The sequence below is a fragment of the Sinohyriopsis cumingii genome, chromosome 8 (assembly GCF_028554795.1).
Source record: "Sinohyriopsis cumingii isolate HCF-2022 chromosome 8, ASM2855479v2, whole genome shotgun sequence".
Lineage (NCBI taxonomy): Eukaryota > Metazoa > Mollusca > Bivalvia > Unionida > Unionidae > Sinohyriopsis > Sinohyriopsis cumingii.
The window spans coordinates 48,803,619-48,827,242 of record NC_142968.1 but is presented as its reverse complement, the minus strand read 5'-3'; the positions used below and the strand labels follow the sequence as shown (position 1 = coordinate 48,827,242).

The following is a 23,624-nucleotide window of genomic DNA, read 5'->3' as shown; positions in this document are numbered from 1 at the left end:
TTATGACAGGTAAAGTGCGGGTTTCATAGTGAAATTGATACAAATTTATATCTACTTGGAATGAACATTGCATGCAATACTCAGACGGAAAAAATAAAATCAAAGGGTTTAGCCTGCCGATAAATTGAAATTCTCCATCAATGGCGATAGAGTCGAACAAATGAAACTGAGCAAGCTGTCACGAGGAACAGGTAAGAGAACTTGACGCGAAGAAGCTGGTTCGAAGGCAATTAGGAGCCATCCCAGGAGGTATTAAAGTAAAGGAGTAAGCAGATTAGAATGTGCGCAATTAGTTTTCTTTTAATCAATCATTCTGTCAGAAAGGCCCACATTCAGCCATAGAATGCCATATTTTCTAGTTTATACTTTGTTGACAAAATTCTTAATGATGTGATTAAAGCATTTACGCACTTCGCATGAGTCTTACTCGGCATAACGAATATAAATCCATCAAAATCAGGCATACTTTAACCTGTCTTTCAAAACTTAGAATATTTGATTATATACTGGACTTTATATTATAGAGCCTTATATACTCCTTTTGATCCAGGTGTCTGTGTGGGTTTTCTTGTTCTGCTTAATTTATAATAGAATTAAGCATTATGAATCTAGTGTAGGCACTTTGTCATATACACGGGCTTTTAGTATAAATTGACCCACCTTTCTGCGTGGGTTCGCTTGTTCTGCTTAAATTGTAATACAGATAAGTTGTTTACTCTGGTTTATGCACGTTTTCATATACATATGCTTTGCTTTGAGCATTGATTGTAGCATTAATTGTATTATATTCAGTTTAATAAGTAAGTAAAGATTTCAGTTAAAATTAAATATTAATATAAATCTTAAGTCTTCCCCGTGCAACTGATGTCCACTCTTGCTAAATGCTTTGTGAAAATTGTATCACATCATCTAAGATAATCCTAATTAGCAGTTATATTTCATTTAGACAATGTGCCTATGTTTACAGTTATGACATTTATGTAAACCTTTGACCCAATTTTAATGTCAGAGACCGGAGAGCACTCGAGGACTTAAGAATGAAGATCTCTAGATATTTTCAGCCTATTTTACTAGCCTCTACAATTCTGGCATTAGGTGATAACTATAAATCCAGGTAAGACTTTTAATTTTACTCCTTTCTGTTTGTAATATAGTTTCAAAACTACAAAATCCACATGACCTCCGCATGACTGTTCCTGATAATATGCAATTGATATCACCGTACATTTGATTCCGTAGGAAACTATTACGAATGCAACGCTTTTTCAATCAGTTTATCATTATTATCTTGACAGAAATATTATCCATTATATGCTTTGGTGTGTGATAGGAGAATCAAATTCTAGCGGTCAGTAGCGGTGGGCAGAAATCATCAATGCCTCATTACTGCCGAAAATATAACCCAGGGTTGGGTCCTACCCTAAGTCACGTCTACAAGCAAAGAGCAGTTTGACTGTTTTTGAGTGTTTTCATCCCTCTCGGATACAGTATCATTAGTCATTCTCAGGCATCTTATATTTACTTTCTTGAAGAAACAAATTATGAGTAATTATTAACAATGTTGGAAACATTTTTATTATGTTCCAAGTCACAGATTAGGCTCAAATGACAGGCTAAATTTGAATCAAACAAAAAAAAAAATCTCAATACTACTTTCCTCGTGTAAACAAATCAAACCTCTCTAATCAACTAAAACAAATCATCATAGCGAATATAACATAAAGCCAAAAAAACTACATTTGCTTTCAGCCAAATATCGATTGCGGGATGTATGACGCTATGTCATTATCAGTCAGTCAATTCAACGTAATATCATGTACATTTTACACCAAATGCCTTCACGAAAGTTCACAGATAAATTGAGGTACGTGGGAGTTGTCTTGCTAATGGCTGATAGACCCGAATCCGCCCAAAGATTCTTTCATAGCTTTACAACTACACTTCATACCTTAATTAAAATGTACAAGACAATTTACTTGGAAGCTGCGACAGGCCAATTTAATTTCAAGGCTGAATATTGTCCAATACATGTTAACTTCTTTGCCTTACGTTGTAGATTGAATGACGTTAGAATGGGTAAAGATATTTGACAATATCTTTCGAATCTGCGTGAATAGAACACCAATAATGTGAATTTCGTTTACCTGCGTGTTTGACAGTTCTTATAACAGGATGAATCCGTAGACACGTTTACAAGTTATTATTTGTAAGGGTTCAGTGCATACTAATTCGACTAAAGGTGTCTGTAACCAATAATTGAATGTCTTTAAGAGCAAATAAATACACACACACACACACACGCACACACACACACACACACACATATATATATATATATATATATATATATATATATATAATAGTATTTTAAGTAAACAAGTCCCGCCACACAGACAGCCTTTTTTCTTCCTTAATGGTGACATTTACGTCTAGTGGTGACTAGAATTCTCGCGGTTTTTTTTTGCCAGCGCTGTGCATTCAAGGGTTAAATATAATACCTTTTCTTTGTGTCAAAATTAAAATTATTGGGCAGAAGATCGATGATTGTCTGGGTCAAATCCATCTGTTACATTCTCTGTCTATTCAATATATGCAACAACAATCTTTACTCAGAAAACTCCATCAAAGGAAAATCAAGCTGCGCATGAAGTTCTATAAATCAGTTTCTTAATGGCATTTAATAAGAAGTAGGCAGCGACTGGAATTGAGCCAAAGTCCGTTATAAACTAACACGCTGTTATTCATTCACTTTGGTAGCTTTACTTCTTTTACAATAATGTTCCTTTGTGAGGAACAACTCCCTTTGAAAATAGTTCTAGTTCTAACGAATTGTTTCTTTCTTTGTTGCTTTTTTGTTTGGAAATTCCTTTCCTTTTCGTCTTTTGATTTTGTTTTCTTTTCGTTTTGATTTAAAATATACTTTTCGTTTGTTTCAATCTAGACCAGTTATCCCGATACATAAATGGCAGACACAAAGTGAACGTTAAATCAGATCTGTAATAAAGGAATAACAATTTAAACTGCAAGTAAAAATTAGTTCTTTACACCATTCAATATATCTTTTCGCAATTTACAGCAAGATGGAGACAGGAGTTGGTGAGGACGAGGTCAGAGATTTGGACATGGAAAAGAAAGCAATTGCTAAGGTGATCATTATGATTAACATTCTTCTGTCCAGTAATGATTTAAACGATACAAGTTTGGTGACACCATTAGTAAGTTTGGAACAATGTTAACATATGGGCTACTGATTATCATCTCCTATACGTTACCATTCACGTAATGTCAGTGTTACATTTTTCGTCAGATTCGTCAGATTTCGCATTCCACAAGATTAAAGAATTAACATTACCAGATTTTGTGTAAAATGTAGACTAAACATTTTTGTTCTTGATTTTTGTAATGCTGGCTTCTGTAGCAGTAATAATAGAGTATTTGTTTTTGTTGAAATGTCTTGTATAAATTAAGAACTATAACATAATAAGATTTATATATGAGACTGGATATCTGTAACCAAATTATTTATTCATGTAATGTAATATTCACGTGAACAACATCGCATTAAATCTTTTTGTAAAATTACCAAGGTTTCATGTGATTAACATCAACTCTGGTAATGAAGATATGTTCATTTGTAGAATCCAGTAACATATAACAAAGATATGAGTTAAAAGAGGAATACATTTCGACGATCACGATTTATAAATGTCTCTGTGATATTCCAAAAAGATAGATTCTGGAGTTTTCAAACGCCAGGCAGTTCTCACTAATATGCAACAATCACTCCTGTCTATATGTGTGGATGAATGTCTGTTTCTAGCTAAAGTAAAAAGACGAATAAAAAAAGATGAAAGTTTAATCATAACCATGAATGTTGCACTCACTGAATTCTGTAACACGTAATGGAAATACATAATAGTTTGAGCATGAAATAGTGGCAACACTAAATATAAGACCCTGCACGTATCCATCTATAGTACTCGTCTGACTGTGTAGTATAGATTGTTGCCTGCGCAGGCGAATATGTATGCACCGGCAGATCAGAGTCTATTCATTTCATGTTTCAATGATGTCAAGGCGAACGTCGATCTATTAGCGTATCATGCGAGATTAGATCAATCCATACGTTCATCTATAAAGACGTCACATAATTCTTCTCTTTTGAGATAACATGATGTAACGTCCTTCATATGATACCTTCGAATTTTAGTACACAATATGTTGTTTACTTTCTGTAGGGCTCAGTAAGCATTGAAGAACAGGATCTTATTCTGAGTATGCACACCGCTTCTCGATCACATGTGGAAGCGACCAATATGATGAAAATGGTAAGTGAATCTGTGTCATAATCATTTGTGGACAAAAATTATCACATACACTTAAATAATTCTTTCAAGTGTTTATTGGGTTGGAGTAATTTATAGTTTAAAAAACGTGTGAACATTATATATCTCTAGAAGATTTTATATTCATGCCATCCAGTCGCTATTTACCATATTATAATGAAGCCTATTATTTCGTTTTAATCATACAGTGAATTTCTGACCTTATGTATTAAAACATTGCGCACTTATATGTCCAATGCACTCGAACAAATAGGGTTTTGAATGAAAAGATACTAAATGTGTGACCTTTATTGCATATGATACCACTATATGCGATTTACAACAGTTAACTGAATGTGATTATTATTTGCATGATTTTATCACGGGCTTCATTGCTATAGTTAGTCCGTCAGGAAAAGGAAATCGTTCGTTTTGCAAATTGTGAAAGGTGTTTCCCTCAGTGCTATTATTGTGACTATGTCGTCTACAGCGATAAACAGACATAATGACAATGTATGTGATACAGAGAAAGATTATTTATGGTAAATATATACTACTATGTTATAGCAGAAATTTGATCTTTTCTTCTTTTCTCTCTTCTTGGGATATAATGGCAAATTAGGTTCTTTTGGCAATTTAGTTAACATTTCATAAGTCTTGACTTCTGCCACGTTGGAACATTTCTCAGAGACGACAAGAATACAAGATGTGCACGCATTTGCATTGAAGTTTACAGTAACATTTTAAAATAATAATAATAATAATAATAATAATAATAATAATAATAATAATAATTACAATAATAATAATGAAGATGATGATGATGATTAAACCCTGTACTTTCAATATTTTCCAAATATTAAAAGAAAAGATGTAAATGTTCTACATGTGTCTTGACCAATAGGAGCGAAGGATAACATGAAAGCTGCAAACAAATTCTGCAGTATGAATATATACTAGCTGTTGCCACACATGTCTATAAAAGCAGTAGGTTGGAATTGCTGCTGTTGACGATCTTCGTTTTCATGGTATTTAAAACTGAGATTTAAATTAAACCAGACCTACTGAGTTGGGCATAGTGCTTCGGTTATATTAATCTTACTTGATTGGTACAGCAATTTGATTGTTAATGTTTGGTTCTATCTCTTTGGGGACGTGCAAGTATATAACCACTTCGTCTCTCCATGGTAACACTATCCACCCTATTATTAGTAAGATATAATAATGTGATTATAATTAAGGTTGAGTGATACAGTGGAATTCTTAACTTTCCTGTTATGCGACACCGTCAAGAAAAATAACCAGAAATATTGAAATACTAGTATGATGGACACACGTTAAACCCACAAAGTAATACAGACATGGTAGTTTACTGAGTTCTCCGCCCAGAAAGTGATATGTAGAACGTTATTTTTTTAAACTATGGTATTTTTACGGACAGAACACTCTTATCGAAATATTGATAAATGCAAAATTTTGAAAGCCGTTTTCCTGCAATATTCTCGAAATGTTTGCGAAGCAGTAGCCAAATAGTTATTTTATGCCCTTTGAATTTTTTCTGAATAAAATACAATGTCTCAGTAAATGCTGCTTTAAACTGTAATATACACAGAAGGTTTCGTTTATACTGCTTTACACTTGCGTAAAAGGGACTTTGCAGCTGACATACTTATATTTTGCTTGTAGAGATACTATGGTGACATCTCTGAGAAAGCCCAGGTCCTTGCGGACAGCTGTACGTTTCGACATGACCTAAGTATCAACAGAGAGGTCACCAGTAAGCACTGGTCTAAAATCACTGAAACTGAATCCCATATCTCTCTCTCTCTCTCTCTCTCTCTCTCTCTCTCTCTAAGTGGTCAGAAAAAGACAAGAGCAATCGATTAATTGTTTTTCTTCCTCACTGAGGTTATCTCTTGATTTTTGTGAAGAGGATGGTAAATCCTATAGTAGTTTGTTCTCATTTATTCATACTTACTACATAAAATTATTATTTGTATTACCGTTAGACATCAGCTTAAGTATAAAGTTTGAAATGTATTTAGGTCATTCATATGGTGTGATTAATATTTGGACAGTTTAAGTGCCTTACATATATTTCCGATCTCGAAACGAGCTAGCATCCTGAAAATATCCCTACGACAATAAATACGATATATATCCCGAAATAGCCAATAGCGTTCATTTATGTGGTTGTAGCTATATTTGTAATTACATACACCAGTAGAATAATGTTAGCTACACGAACATATGTGTGTGAGGTTGGGAATTTCTGTGTGAAGAAACTTGCAAGAATTTCATACACAATATAGAAGTGAAAAAGGTGTGAAAACCTTGGCTCTGCCATGTTGGTTTCCTTTTTTACGCGCTGTTTAAATTCTAAGCGTATATTCATTCAAACAGCTCGCAACAAACAAATTTAAACAAAAATGTTAGTATGTTAACAGTTTAAATCTCCACAACTTTGAAGGGGAATCGGCATAATTCAGACAACTCCGTACATCTAGTGATATTGCAGTCTTATATCAAGATTTAATCAATCCTATTTTGTGTCTGGGTAATAAAACATCACAGTCGTCTACGTCCTTTTTCAGCGAGTCTCAGTTTTTTTATTGCTACAGTGCTTGATAAATATTCACCATATCAAGGCTAAACATGTACGCTTGTTTATTTTAACAGTATAATGATAACAAAGAGACACACCATTCGTGTTTCCTTCTCTTTATGACTTATTAGGATTACAGGGCGTGCCGATTGGCCAGAACATATGTATAAGCTTTAGTTCCTGGTCCGACTGTATCTATGCTTGGATCAATGAGAAAAACAATTTCGTGTACGGCATCGGGTCGAAGAATGGAGGCGAGATCGGCCATTATACCCAGGTACTTACTGTTACGCTAACAGCGACTATAATATTTACATTATGATAATGAGAAAGGAACGAAATACTTATCTGATCAAACGACAATGATAAGATTGATTGATTGGCTGATTGGTTGATTTATTGATTGATTGTATTTTACGGCTCACCAGCACTGTTAGGAACCATACAAAAGGTTATATGTAGGATCATTTAAAAGCGATAAAAGATTTCGTTTTAAACAGCGAAAAACAAATAATGAAACAGTTAAAAGGAGAACGACACGATGGTAATGTTAATATATAAAACTTTCTGATCTACGTGGAATGTAAATGGTGTGCGTTAATAAAGATTTAGATGAAATGATATTGAATATAAAGGACGGTATAAACATTACATACAAGTGATAGCATACAAGGTTTAGCTTAGTATAAATGTTTGCTTCTTTCAAGAATCTATAATACTAGCGACGTTGATTGTATCAGAAAGTTCCTTCATGTCATGCACATTATAGTACTGGTCGCGCGTAGGTTGGAGGTCGAACCGTTATATCATAAAGTGCTTTATAGTGAATTGTTCTTGCAACAAAAAACACCCTGGTGGGTCTTCGCCTTTTAGCACGTGAGTGTGGGTTATATAAGTATGATTAATTCTTATTCTCACAATGACTACATCCTCCCTACGGATGGTGCTGTAGGAACGGATCAATTCTCCAAGGGTTGGCTTGATTGCATGAAGTTTGTTATTCACTGCATCATTCCACAATGCCTGCCACTTCTGACGTAGAGCCTCCTTGATACTAGGTTTAAAATCAGTATATTGTATTTTAAAATCAAATGGTTCTTGAGTTAGGAAATTTTAGCAGCGCGATCTGCTTTTCATTTCCTTTAATACCAGTATGGTTGGGTAACCAACATTATACTATATCGTATGAGCTACTCCGATTATAATTTTAGATGAGAATATGGGTTTTCCAGTTTTCTCTTATTTAGTGACCGAAGTACTGATAGTGAGTTGCAAACGACGATGATGTTTAAAGTACGCGTGTTTTCGTATATTGCATAATCAGGTCTATTGCTCTGATTTCGGCTGCAAAAATCTATGTTCCATTTGGTAAGCGAACTTTTGATTTTTGTTTTCCACTAATGAAGGCTACAACAGACTTTTCTTTATCGTTTGATCCATCAGTAGAAATTCTTGTGTAGCTGTTAAATTCGGCGGAGGGTTCAAGATAAGAGTTGTGAAAGATGTAAGGGTTTGTTCCATCATGTAGCGTAAAAAGTACTTTTGCTTGCTTAAGTAGCCAGCCAGGTGTTTCGGAGATGGATGTTTGGAATTTTAGAATGATCAAGTTTTATACTGTCAAGGCTGGATGATATTCTAATGCCACAGGAACGTATGACATTTGGCTTATTTTCGTGGAAGGTGTTTTATTTTGGTTGAAAACAGACGCAAAAGCAGTATTCAGATCGTTCGATCTTAATTTTTGAGCATAGTGTATGAAAAACATTTCTCTACGATGTGAAAAAGGTGGCTCATTCGCTTCAGCGAGAAGGCTATCACATGAGGATGTCTGAAATGCTCCCAGAGCAAGTTTTATTCCTTGATGATGAACGAGGTTAGTTTTTTATGTTAGGTTTGGAACCACCAAGAGTATATGGAGCAGCTTCTTATGGATCCATGTCGTTAATGTCCCCAAACCGAATATATAGTTTTATGAGGTCTTCGGACTCCTTTTTGGTGTCTATTTCTTTGAGATCTTTTTATGGATTGGTGATTTTGGTAGCGTCCTGTTGTTAAATGTTGGGTAGAAACTGTGTTGTTTTGAGGTGTATATTGTGGCGTGTTTGAGTTTGATGATAATGCACGTGGATTTCTTTATGTTTGGACTTCCTTGGATGGTTTTGGATTGTTTCTCACCACTGTTGAAAGGCTTGTTCTAGTTCATACAAGCTTTCTGGCCGCTTGATAGGGGTTTTAGAAGTGTACTTTACCCTCTGTATTTTCTTCTCCTGTTTCCAGGTTTCACAATGTTTGGTATAGGCGTGGTGATCGTTTATGAAGTTGACGAAAGGCGGAGTTATTCTACAGTCGGATTCCTGATGAGAATAGTCTCGGTATCGGCAGCATACTACGTGTTTCAAGCATCGATCGTTATGATGGTCGCATTTCTGGCACTTAGAACATCTAAGAGAATTAGGAATGTATATCTCAACCTTAACTTGTGAAAACCCAACTTTGACTACCTTAGATACTGTTGATTTGTTGAAAGTGAGTGCAATCGTACTGATGTCCTCCAAATTATTGCTACACTTTCATTTGATTTATTTGTCGCTGGATCCAGACAAGTTACGACAGCTAATCACGTATTTGGAGGTACTGAGTGTTGTGTGAGCGAATGAGGTTATTGAATATCAAAAAGGTCTTCATTTTCTGGATATTTTGTGTCTGTCCTCGTCGCTGACAGTCATCCAGTAGGCAGCCCGAGTTGAACTCGTTTACACTTTCTGGAGTGCCGATCGATCCCATAATGTTTTTTCTATTACAATCGGAGCAAGTACCTCAAGCGGTCATGACAAATATATTGATTGCATCGCCATGAAGCGTGGGAATGACTCCACACTATATGGTTCGTCATCTGAGTCAGATAAAGTATTTGCTCGTTTTAGTTGACTTTGGTGGCCTGTTGGTTTGGTTCCCTGCACACTGAGGAGCCCATCAAGGTGACACTTTTCAAGTGGCAGGGATACACAGATGTTATACTCATTTGGTAAAATACCTCCCAATTGACCCGTTAAGCCACCCCCATCTAGGATGTCTTCTTAAAGTTTTAGAAAGGAAACATAAAGGGGTAGACTGTAGGGGTAACGTTGGTATCAAGAGAGATACGTGGAGAAAGATAAAGTGGGCGAGTGAATTAAAACCTCCTAGGGCTTGGCTTGACCAGCCGATTTTGTCGAGGCCTGGCCCTCCGAGCCACCGGATTAGAAGAAGTAGAGGCCAAAGTAATGTATTGGATTGGAAATCCTCTGCTCAACTACCTGGATCCTTTCATCCCCGACACAGGACGCAACCCACGGCAAACATGATGTCTCTACTTAGTAGTCTCTTACACAGTGGGGACACGTCGGGCCAATGCTACAACCCCGGAATCGCAGTGGATCAATGATATAATTACATGTCAATATTCTGAAATGATTATATAACTGCTGACCTCGCAGGTGTTGTCCATGTTGCTTGATGGTATATATATATATATAATTATGCAAAATTGGTAGCATGAGACAAATGTTATTCTTTATGCTATCTATAATCAGACCAAGCTGTGCTAATGTGCAAATTAAGTCGAAAATTGGAGATAGTATTATCAGTTTTATTGATTGGCTTTAAGGGAAAATTCATTAGCTTGATTTTTTAAAATAACCCGCAAATTCTTATTTTATACATTGATGTACCATGATCAGAGGCATGTTAATGGCTGCATACAAACCAATGAATCAATCAGTCAGTCAATCAATCATTCAATCAATCGTAAGTAAACAAACACATCAACATATATATATATATATATATATATATATATATATATATATATATATATATATATATATATATATATATTGTCAAAATAGAAAACGAGAGTAGTGCGGCTGACACTTTTGTCCAGAGTAGTCACTTCCATGTTAGCATCTACTACACGTTTTGTGACCTCTTCATCCCTCGTCTACAGACAAAAGTTTTGTGAATGCGCATCGAACACTGCAACAAGGTAACAGACGGACGAAGAGACGGAGGGGCCACATTATCCTCTTCACCTTCTTTTAAAAAGCGTTCAAATAATGACAGACCATAACTGACATCCATATTCAATGATCTACCTTGTATCTAAAAATTCAAATATAATTCACATCCAATGTTAGGCCTCTAGTTTTAAAATATGTCATATTAAAAACATTAAACAATTAAGGTAAATTCAGCAATTTATTTCCAAACAAAAGGAACGGAAAATGGTAAGGATACTTGCAAAATTGTGAATTACATTCCAAATAGTTCAAAATGTCCTATCACAAATAAAAAATGTACAATGATCCGAGAGAAGTCAAATAGTATTGAAAGTACTGATGTAAGAAAATGATTCAGTGCAGAATATCTTTTGGATGAGTTCATAATATCTATCCCAAAAATGAACTGCATTAATCTAAAAATGAAGTAGTACTATATTAATATCGATGAATATTTATTATTAAAAAAAATTCCTTTGAATTATATCTGAACACAACTGTAAACTCTGATCAAAAATGTATTCCATAGACAAACCTAAAACAGGAATTAATTATTTGCAAACCCCTATAGAGACATATTCTCAGCTGTCCTATTGGTTATGTAAAGGACCGCATAGGAGAAACCTAGACTGTTTGTAAATTAGCATGGTATTGAACTTAAATGCAATGCAGACATTACGTTTACAAGTTAAAATCAGAGACACAAGTTAGCAATGTATACTTTCTGATTACAATGCAAAATCATCAATAAAAGTGAAGCACACAATATAAATTAAATGTATCTAACACCATAATGACTTAAATAATGACCAAAAGTTCAAGGTAATTTCAGATAAGTGTAGGAAACAGTACTTCAACTTATGCATTGTCCATCATGCCATTTCTAACTGAATATTAAAGGCCAAGTCATTTTGCTTTCGAGCTACATGATTAATTCATCAATTTGTTACATGCATCGTTCTTGGAAAAGTTATTAAAACATTATTTTGTTGAAGTTACCCCGCATCTTTCATTTACAGGGTAGATTTTGTTCTTGATAAAGCCTGTACTTGTGAGTGTCTGTCAATTGGTGTCTGTGTGTGAGTGTGTGAGTGAGTATTTGCGATACCTAACATTTTCATAGTTTTGTCTCTACAACTCTGAACGATATAAGCTAGCCAATATTTGTCAGATAATCAGTAAACTCTAAATAATACAAACATATTGTGTTTGCAAATGATTGAAATTAAATATTAGCTTAGGGAGAAGTACATTTTTTATGTTGGGATGTGTCGAAGTAATTCTGTCATATTGCATAATGTCTTGAGTCTAACATTTACATTCATATTATACATGACAAAAGCGGTAAATATTTAAGCTATATTTTGCTGCAAACAAAATAGTACCATATAATTTATCTGCTAAATTCAAGACCACCACTGCCAGCAATCATCTTCTTAATACTCAGTCCTCTTTAACATCTTGAATTTGTTAGTGGTCTGATTTAATTGCAATGATTTCAAGTCCTCCAAATGCTAGCAGAATGGTTGTAACTCCCTATGTTATATTTATTATGGCTGCATAATATTGTGTTACACATTTTATTTTTTCCTATTATTAAAGTGATTTATCCATACAATGATACCGAATTACTTGCGTGACTCCTTCGGTACAGTTCAAAACCTATATTCAGTTCGATGCAGGGTACTCAGTAACTTTGCATTCCTACTTTTCTGTAGCTGATGTTGTGGAGAACGATGGCTATAGGTTGTGGCTTCAATTCTTGCAACGGGACTGCCTTCCACGTCTGCAACTATGCCTACGGGTATGTACACAAGTCCTTATAATACAAATATATGACTGGTATTCATAAGAGTACTTCTTATAAGTATATAATTTGAAAATAATGTTTCTAATCTAACATGATTTCTGATATTCAAACTTCGATTGACTTCATCCATGCGATAAACACATATTGAGATAATAACTGCAAGCAAGAAATCACGGGTGTCGGCGATACTTAGCACAGTATATAACATAGTACGTAATCAAATAGATTAGAATATTTTCAAAATATTTGCGGGTATATCAAAGATAACATAACTTCTAATACGTTCATGTATCGCAAATGAATTACCGGTATCACTGAAAACTTGCATAAACTAAATCATAGAAAAGGAATAATGCAGTGACGGACAGTTGTAATACTGTATGTGACTAACACTGTGAATGTGGAATGTAAATGGCAAACGTGATGTAGTTGAAAATTATAATATTCTGCCTTGGCTGAGAATGAAATAGTTCAAAATAGTAATTGTTCGCTATCATTTCGACCGTTGTAGATCAATCTCTCTTTAGATACACCCTTTCTATATAAGAAAGATTTTAATAATCTATTTTTTAAATTGCTTTGTTTCGTCAGGAATTAGTGTACACACTTTTGCACTTGACACTTGTCATTTTTATTTATTTTTCAATCGTTTTGAAATAAAGATTATTCGCTTCTCCATGTTTTTCCATGTATGTTCCTTTTCTACGTTCGGTCGGTTCAGTCATTGTTGCTATTTCTGGGTGAGCTTCTCAGATCTGGTGTGGACGTTCTGGCAGACGGATGTTTTCATGAATAATCCCTGAACATTTAGAAATGAATGTAGCAGGATGTAAGAATAATTATAATTATGAAAGTTTATGTATGTGACCGTCTAAGGAATTTTCCAATCAGAGTGGAGAGATGCGGTCAATTGCTAATAATATAACTTTCTATAAATATGGAAGGACTATTGTTGAATATCGCAATCAGTCACTCTGGATAATCTATGGGGGTTTCGATATATCGAAGATCAGAACGTTCATTCAGTGGGACAATGTTATGGTCGTTGAAAACAGAAAATTGGAAACTTTAGAGCATCGTAACAAAAACAATAATAATCGTATTTGCTGTACATTGTACAATTATCGCGGCCGTGAGCTAATGACAACTCAGTATTAACAATGATGAATATATTGGTCGTATGAAGCTGATTCAAATGTTAAAGAAGGTACAAAAACAGATATGTAGGTGTTGTTAGTTTTCAGCTGAACTGTTTGAATGGTTGAAGACCAAAAGAGCTTATGCGATTATACTATGTATGTGATCCGTTGTCCATAGGCAATTGTGTGTTTCTACTTGAGGAGGGACACGAAATTTGCGACACATTTTCATCATGAAATTCAGTTGGATAAATAAAATGTTGCAAAGCGGACATTATTACCGTTATAGCAACTAATTTGAAAGGTTCTTTTGCCACTACTTATCCTCAACTGCTGGTAGTGCTGAAACACATTTCTCAAAATGCAGTTCTGAATGAAATTGGTGTAGGTCTGTTCCCAGCGAGTTCCATGATCATCCGTAATTGACTTTGGAAGCGAAGTCAGGTGTTTATACTTAGCTTTTCATACTTCACTGGGTGTTGTACTTAGTAGCTTGCACTTACAGAATGGATTATTAAGATACATTTTGTAAGATAGATTTCAACAACTATGTTGATATTTATCCCTAGAAAATTGATTTCATGACAAGTGGATGCGAATGCTGATGCTTCATTATGTAATTGATGTGAATATGATGGCTGAAGGTTCACGAATGTATTTGCATGGGTTCTAACAAAATTTCGCGTATCTTGGCATATAAAATTAATGACAATTTCTAAGTAACACTTTGCGTCCGTAGTTGAGGTAGCATAACAAATACTAATTGTAGAGGAGATTTTGTTGCGAAACAAAATAAATAATAAGCACACAATACTGTCACATTTTACACAGTTCAAGAGATTTGTTTGGACCTCATCCCGTTGCCACTTCGACCATAGGTTACGTTCACAGCCAAAATACCCGTTAACGTCGCTGACTTTGTTACATGTTTTGCAGCAAAATGAAAATAAGGTTGTACATATACATTAAACTTTCGCCATTCAAAGAGATACACTAGCCAAACACATTATATTCAACAAGTATATTTTCATGTAAACATATCAAAGTAACAACAAAACCTACTGAATGGTGTAGAACCTGACAGCCTTCTTTAATGCACTGGATGAGATGTAGTTACTTGTGGTCTGTACCACTGGTGTTGTGGCCAAAGTTTGCATTTTGATATCTCAAACTATATTACTACTTTATATCTGTCCAGATAGTATTTGTTGAAATGGCGAGACGAATCAATCACATTTCTGACAGTGTCGCCTTAGTCAACCCAACGAAAGGTTTTTGCTTACAATTTTTGTTTTTATTCGGGATTATTTCCTAAAACCGTCGATTTGTTTTAATTCAAACTGAGGATGAATCATCATGAAGCAAGAAAAGTGTCTCTGTGCCTATTGACCCTGCCTCTTTGGTCATAGGTTAGGTTTACAGGCATACTAAATTTGCATCAAGGCTCCAAAGTTTGATGATATTTACTAAACATAATAAGGTACATTTGATACGTGGGATGTACCATTATGCTGCTCGATTAACTCGTTGACCTTGTTTAGGTGGTTACGTGTTTTACGGCATTGGTTCGATTCTCGGATCAAGAAACATGATATGGGATCATGAGGACAAGTTTTCGTCGTGCGATAACTAGCAAACTGCAGTTTTTATGCATCTTAATCGACGGATAGCCAATGATGAATATGACGTTATAAAAAGGAGAATCAGATGACATATTAACGTCGTCAGAAAATTACTTTGCGCCAAATCTATATTCATTGACAAGGTCAGAATTCGTTTTGTTTGGCAAACAATAATAAAAAAGGGTACTGATAATAGATTAATATATTATAGCATTCGTAGACCATGAATATAATTGCAGAAGTCGAGCAGATGTAGATACATTGCCCAGCCTTTATTGCCTCATTCTTAGATATGTTATTCGTTATCTTTTTTACGAGAATCACCTGATGTTTTACAGATACCATCACATGATATCTTGTGGCCTTCAAAAGTGAAACTTAGATGCATTTGCAGCATTTTTGTTGAATAAAATGGCTTGACATTTCTAGAGATTGCGTTGCAAAACACGAATTCAGTGCAGAATATTAATCGCAGCATGTCACTTTGAAAATCGAATTTAAGAATGTTTCGATTTTATGTTATGAGTGATAGTGTTGTCGTGGGCATTTTTGTGCAATGATTTTGTGCTAATGCACCTTTTGTTTTACTGAATATAAGAGATCACAAGTTTAAGTCGTGCTCCTTTGAGGATTTCGATTCAGTTACTATATGAAAACAAATTCCAACTTAACACGTTGCTTATGTTAGACATTAGTTTCAGCTAGCTTACATTGATGTTTCAAGCTTTCATTTTTCAAGACATTTGACGAGTTCATTTGGAATGTTCTGATATTGGAACGTATTTTCAGTTCATTACTACAGTCCTACAGCATCCAAGACACAATTTTCCATTAGCGCGTGACCCGTACAATGAACGTGTTAAAGCTTAAAATATATTCTACTGCTTTTCAGGCAATACATTAACGAACTGAAAACTCCATGGAAGATTGGAAGCCGATGCAAAGATTGTCCAAATAACTGTGCAGCCGATTATTTCTGTGGTACGTACCATAGCTTAGTATTGATTATCTACCTTAAAGTATTGCACAATACATGTTTGGCGAGTTGAGATATAAATAAATAATTGAGTACAAAATGTATTCCTTGGCACCACGTACGTACAGTGCATGTACGTAATGATGACAATGCATATCATGACTAATGAAAATGACCGGGTTTGTAAAATTCGATAATACCTGCTTGCTCAAATATCACAATCGTTTAAATGACCATCTTGTCTAAACCATTTGGTCTAGTAATTATATTATACATAATCATGATAAATAGCTTCAAATTGTTTTTATGACGAGGCAATGTTTTATCGAATAAAAGGGCAATTTTCAAATCAATGAAAGGGGCTATTCCTCGCAAAACTAGAATGCCATATATTTTAGTCAAGTTGAAGCTTATTAAGTTGTTTACACAGAAATTTTAGAAGATTCATAAACTTTAATTGTATGTGATTATTCTTTAATTCTTTTATAAATGGTGAAAACTAAGTTTTTTTTTTTTAATAAATTCCTTATGGATAGCAAGACATGCCACAGTGATGTATATGCACTACAGGTACCTTGTAATGTATTAATGTCCCTTAGATCATGTCAATTAGATCATTTCAATTTTTGTTCAGTTGACATAATGCAAGATGTTTTCACAGAAAATGTATAGTATTGACTGTTCTTTCTTTAACTTTGATTATACATTGAAGCGTTTCCAAACCGTGAAAATGAAGTTTTTTTATTGATCATAAGAATTGGTAAAGAATGTTAACTAAAGTAGTTATTAATGCTTTTCTGTAATGCAGTGCTATTTCACATTTTAACAAAACTAAATATTTAATGTGTTCATCGTAGATGCAGATATATAATTGACTTTGATGACAACGTGTGATAGAAATGTGTATTGTCAAATAACAAATCTACAATGACACTTAAAGCTTCTTTCAATGATATGCATGTTTCTATCAGTTTCAGATAATATTGTAAATTTTACCTATAAATATGCTATCTGTGAGAATCTCACGGTGATTTTAACGTTGTTTTAAGATGCCAAAGACACAATACAGACTGAAATTTTGTTTGAGTTTGAAAGCCAAAATAACACGGACTGTTAAGGTCAAACGTTTGTCAGCCAGAAACTAAATCAATGTTCAGGAGTGAGGAAGGTTAAATAGTTGATGAAGATGGATAGATCTTTCTCCTTACCTTACTTAAGTGTACGCCATATCTCAATATCACGGCCACATGTGTCCGCGACCTCTCTCGAACAGAGGGTATAATTTTAGTCAGAACAATTATATTACACGGCAATAACCAAGATTGTTTAATCGGCGGACCAATGGCCAGATTTTCCGAAACATCACGTTTCCAACTGTTCGACAGTGTTCTGCATTTAGTTATACGTATGATGATATAAAAAAATATCGAGACCAATTTGTTTACTCAAGAAAATGATTACATTCAACATTCAAAATAATTACAGATTGCGGCGGCAAAGTGTGCTCCAATATCCAAATGGTCCCGTCGCCAGCGTGTCAGTGCAAATATTGGTGGGTCTTTTGAATAGCAACAATCAAAGCGGAATGAAGGCTCCGATTTCTTCCAGAAGAGATGTTTACCAAAATCTAACAAAATTTGCTGTGTACTACAGAGTAAATAAACATATTGTTTTAAATAACATGAAGCCTAGTTACATTTATTTTATGAAATCCAACGAGATGTGTCCGAAGATAGAGCTTAAAACCTAAAGTGCAAAATCTAGTCAATATTTTGTATCTAGATCATAAACATTATCTCGGTTAACGAGATATATCGAATACGAAAAGACATTGCGCATAGAACCTTCTCTGTTTAACATCGTACTAGTCAAATCATAAAAGTGTTATGCTTGAGATGGAAGTAACATGTCCTTTACTTTGAGAGTAATTGTTTCATCTCGACCAGACTCCCAGGTATTGTTTTCTAATAAGTAGTAGTACGGAACGATAAACATTTCTATTGTAAGTATTTCACTTCACCTACACTGATCATATGTGCATATCTAAAAGACAATAATAAAAATGTACCTCACAACCTTCCGTATTGTCTTAATACTGTAAAAACCGTTATTTCCATATAAATCTTCAAAGTTATTTCAACCGCGAGAATAAACAGCTATGAGAGGATTATAAAACAAAACATTGACACTTTAACCTTCAATTCTATGTTCAATAACTGTATTTCCTGACATTCTGAATTATCATAATTAATATTATACCAATAACCTAGCTGTCCCAGAAATCAAAGAAACTTGGAAATTTATTTTTAAAAAGCCTTAAATTTGTATTCTTCAGAAGACTTCTGAATTTTGATCAATAAATTATCTGTCAAAACAAACACCGACATGGCTACAGACACCGAACTGCAATGCCTATAGACATCGAAAAGCCTACGGACACCAAAATGCCTAATCATTGGAAAATCACCCATTTAATACAATGATGATGTCGGTTTTTTCTTCTTTGGCATATCATTATAGGCTAGACAAAGGTACTTATTCCATTGCTCCTATTCTTAAAAAAACACAACCCAAGAGACTGAACAGTTCGTCGACAATTCTTGAATATATCGGTTTATTTAGACAACTCAAACCGGAAATGTTTTTTAAATTAAATATTCTATCTTTAGTGCGGCTTATAAGAATTAAATGATATTCGATACGCTTGGGAATTAAATACAGGAATACAAACAAAAACAAGAAGACATCGACGGCCAGAAGTACGTTACTTAACTGCAGTTGTATCAGCTATTTAAATTCGTTGTTATGAACACTTTGGAACGTAAATCACGGAATTGTGTATATTTATACCGAGTTTACCCTGTCTTCAAATTTGCCGTTTATAATTCAATTAATCGTCTGGGGCAATAGAAACTACACAAACATGACTAATCAAACAACCGCATATTTGTAACAGAGGACATTCGTTCCACGCGTTTGTATTGACAGTGTCGAAACATACTGAAATTTATTTGAGATGGTTAATACTATTTATTCATTTATTTCCACGTGCAGCAAACTAATTCTGGCTGTATCGCAAAATTATTGTGAACAATCCAAATTTCATAGTTAAATTGTTTATGTTCTTTAAGTCATTTAAGAAAATATACTCACTGTTGAAATGAACATAAGCGTAACTATTGATTCTATTAACGATTGTCATGTATTGTATAATTCCCAACCATCGAGCTGCTTCATTTATAACAACAAAAGCATTAGGCAGAAAACGGTCACACCATATATGTTTTACAGTAAAACGGTATTATTTTAAACATTTGTACAATTGTCACGTGTGCAGCAAATGTGTACGAATTTCTATGGTGCCGAGCATTAGGCGATATCAGTACCACATTGGCAAAATGGCAGGTGATACAATTAAGTCCACGGCCTTAAAAAATGAATCGTCTATATATATATATATATATATATATATATATATATATATATATATATATATATATATATATATATATATAGAAAAGTCGCATGCATGCATCATATAATAGATTGTTTCCGATTGCCCATTTCCACTAAACGTCTACTTGCATCGCGACTAACCTACGTAACCTTGCATACCGTGAAAAAGAGAGACAATACGTCGTCGAGACTGGCAGCAAGTCTATATATGTCCCTGCAACTTATAATGTCACTAATCAGGTAGGCACGTTTAGCATACATTGAACAGTCATCTAAGTGGAAGCATTGACTATTCGTGTATGTTTTTGTATGTGCATTTGCGTACAAAATATTCACATTACTTAAGAATATTAACGTTTTATTACAAATTTACAATTTTCTGGCAATGCTTATTCTAGGTTTTATGAGTTTGAAATCAAAGGAAGTTTTGTGTAATGCTTATGATTATATTCCCACAGAAAACCGAATCACTTACCGGTCGGTGGGGGGCACAACTAAATTAATTTCTTTCATTTAATTTTCCTTTCATTTGGGTGTTCTTATTAATTTAGTAAAGCCTGATGCAATTTTTGTCTTTCATCCGTTGATGTATACAATCTGTTAGGATGATGCTGATCCACCTCCATGTTTATATGTATGTATGTATGTATGTATGTATGTATGTATGTGTCTTTGGATGAATGGAAAGCTGGATGGATGGACATGTTTGACATATGCTATGTAAATATTCATCGAATACCCATACTCTGATTGTCTATAAACTGTATTTAAATATTCAGTGAAACATATTTCCAGCTTTAATTAAAATTAAGCTACAAATTACAGGTTACTGAGGTGCACTGCAGAACATAAATCATCTAATTTACAGACAATGTGCACTACGTTAACAGTACATTAGCTAGTCTACTTAATAAGGAGTGACTCTAGTTGACTTTGTCATAGGAATGGCATAATAGGAATGTATCTGCTTTTCATGGTCTTATGCTCGAGTCCAGATGATCCAGATCTGACAAATGCATACATAAATCACACTGCATGCAAAAATGAATCACTGCACGAACTACACTGCAGCTAAAATTGAACTATAATGCATGTAAAAGTGAACCACACTACCCAAAAAATGAAGATGTTTAACAACCTTCCATGTTTGTAGCAAGGAAACACACATAAAAAACTGTAACCATCGGTACCATAAAAGTAAGACCTTCTAAACGATCTGCACTATACTAGATAATTATTAGATTAATTTGTTTATTGAAACGTCAGTTCTTTTAATAAAGAGACAATGCAAACTAAAGCTGCTCTCACACCTGTAAAGGTTTGTTTGCAGACGAAATCTATCAAAATTAGACACACCTATTTTTGACACTAGACTAACATTGACCTAAACCTGGCACGTTTCGTAAAAGTAAATACTGTCAAATATTAAGTATAATTTTCATCGGCCCGAAATAGGTGAATAACACACTTCGTAACATTTTGATTAAGGATAACACTAAACATTTTTGAGTCACGGATTAAACGTTCAAATTATTAAGCTATCTGCTATGAACACTCACAAATCCCCAGTATTTTAAACTTTGAAACTGGATTGAAAATGGTGAAACAGTCAGTAAAATAGTAGTAATAATAATAGTAACATTGAAAAATAATATGATTCGTTGCGTATAAAAGTCAAAGAAGAGACCAAAACAAATGAGGAAAATCCATATATCTCGCGATTTTCAAAACCATTAGAACCTACCCCGAGGAAAATGATCGATATCTTACCGTGAAGGCGGGAAGAATACGTACAATATATTACTATTAAACCGTTGAAAATGGACCATAAGAAACTCGATATACCTCGCACTCTTTCACTTCCAAAATTCCAAGCAACGGATAAAATCATCGCTAGATGAAATAGGGCAACCACCAGTACACATTGCAGGAGAAAACGTAATCTCGAAACGACCTAGTAAATGTGCGATTCCGGACTAGAATTGTCCAATTCTGCATAAAAAATTCAATCATGCATTCTTGACAACCACTAAGAATAACGCTCCATATACACTGAGATGAGGTATGTACATCTCAACATTGAATATTTTCCCACGGCAATATTAGGATGTTTATTAATACCTTAGTGCAATTAGTTTTCCTTTGGTATGTTCGTGACTCTTTGGCGATGCATGTCATCTCAAAATAAAACTGAAACCAAAATATCTTCTTTTAGACACTACGTTCGGCGTCTTGTGTTATTGATGAAATTGAGCATGTCTGATGGCGACTCAGATGTAAAAGTACCATGAACCCGTCTCTGCTGGATATGGAACATTTCAATCCAAAATCTCTCCACACTTAACAAGAGAGACGTTTTACTTGTCTGAAGTCTTTTTCACTCTCTCTCTCTCTCTCTCTCTCTCTCTCTCTCTCTCTCTCTCTCTCTCACACACACACACACACACACACAAATATATATAGCTTGAATTTCTTTATTTTATATATGTCTTTATTTGGGGGTGCATGTCATTTATACATTACACGAACTTGTTAAAATTCCTTTTTACTGGATGATTTAAATTTCGAGATGACATGCATTAAATAATTGTCGAAATTCATAGATAATTGACAATATATTCACCCTGCTTTAATTTTATTTAGTTTTAACGTATTTACAAATGGAGTAAATTAGCATGGTTATTCATACTTGGACAACGGAAGAAATATTCCTGAATCATGTATTTCCTTACTATTATTTGGACGTTCCAGCACAATTCGTTCAACATATATTATAACATATTCACATATTCTATGTTGATGTTTCTCAGGCGTTGAAAGTTTCAGATATCAAGCCACTGAATGTTGTTCCTTTTGCGAACAGTTATGATTCTAGGTTGTTAAAATGATACGTTTTTTAAGTGTATCCATGACATTATAATAAGAGTCTAGGGTTGAGTTATTGAACTAGGAATCGGAAACGATTTTTCTGAATACTTCAAAAGGTTTTTCCCCGTTAGCTTTTGTGGACAGTTTTTCAAAAGTTTTTTCCCAATTAGCCTTTTTGGCCAATTTTGGAAAGGTGTTTTCCCCATAAACGTTTGTAACATGTTTTCAAAAGGTGTTTTCACCATTAACCTTTGCGGACAGTTTTCTAAAGGTGTTTTCCCATGAGCCCCTGTGTCTATATTAGTATTAGCTATGGCTACAATGATAAAATTACTAAATATCTGATACTAAAATACTGTATCGTCCCAAAGCAAAACATTTGTTCCAAATATCCCTATAGTATTGAAACTTGTATCGTGGATAGACACAAATTTAACCAAAGTTTTCACTTATGGAAAGAAAGGCTCAAGTTTATGCTGACATATTACAGTGTGACGAACATTTACACAACTTGCAATCATAAGGTCATTTTGTAAATTTGAATCAAGCCCCCTTCAAATCAGACTTCCATCGCTTTGGGGCTTTACTGAAAATCTAAACTCGGGACTGAAGCAATAAGTAACATATATATGCATAAATATGCAACGAAGTATATAAATAGTAATTTTTTTTAAAAGAACGGATATTTCTTCCTCAAATTATTATTGAACTGAAATAATTTTAAGTGTTCTTAAATGTTCTTTACACATCAGAATATAGGTCTTTCTGGCGTTATTGATTTATCAC

At 34.3% G+C, this 23,624-nt stretch overlaps 1 protein-coding gene across 1 annotated transcript; it reads left to right on the top strand.

The window, feature by feature from the left end:
* The first annotated feature begins 161 nt into the window (after positions 1-161).
* Positions 162-18,194, top strand: LOC149793453 (allurin-like). The gene is made up of 9 exons (XM_089966378.1): positions 162-191; positions 1,010-1,114; positions 3,077-3,146; positions 4,239-4,328; positions 6,012-6,102; positions 7,062-7,207; positions 12,686-12,771; positions 16,431-16,519; positions 18,000-18,194. Exons 2-9 carry the CDS (start codon positions 1,038-1,040, stop codon positions 18,077-18,079), a joined length of 729 nt encoding a protein of 242 aa, XP_089822504.1. The 5' UTR covers positions 162-191; positions 1,010-1,037; the 3' UTR covers positions 18,080-18,194.
* Positions 18,195-23,624: the final 5,430 nt, after the last annotated feature.

Bases quoted from the DNA above. Each gene is read 5' to 3' on its own strand.
- LOC149793453 (XM_089966378.1), top strand. From the start codon at position 1,038: ATGAAGATCTCTAGATATTTTCAGCCTATTTTACTAGCCTCTACAATT. The intron at 3,147-4,238 runs GTGATCATTATG...TACTTTCTGTAG, and splicing joins AAAAGAAAGCAATTGCTAAG to GGCTCAGTAAGCATTGAAGA. The intron at 12,772-16,430 runs GTATGTACACAA...ACTGCTTTTCAG, and splicing joins GTCTGCAACTATGCCTACGG to GCAATACATTAACGAACTGA.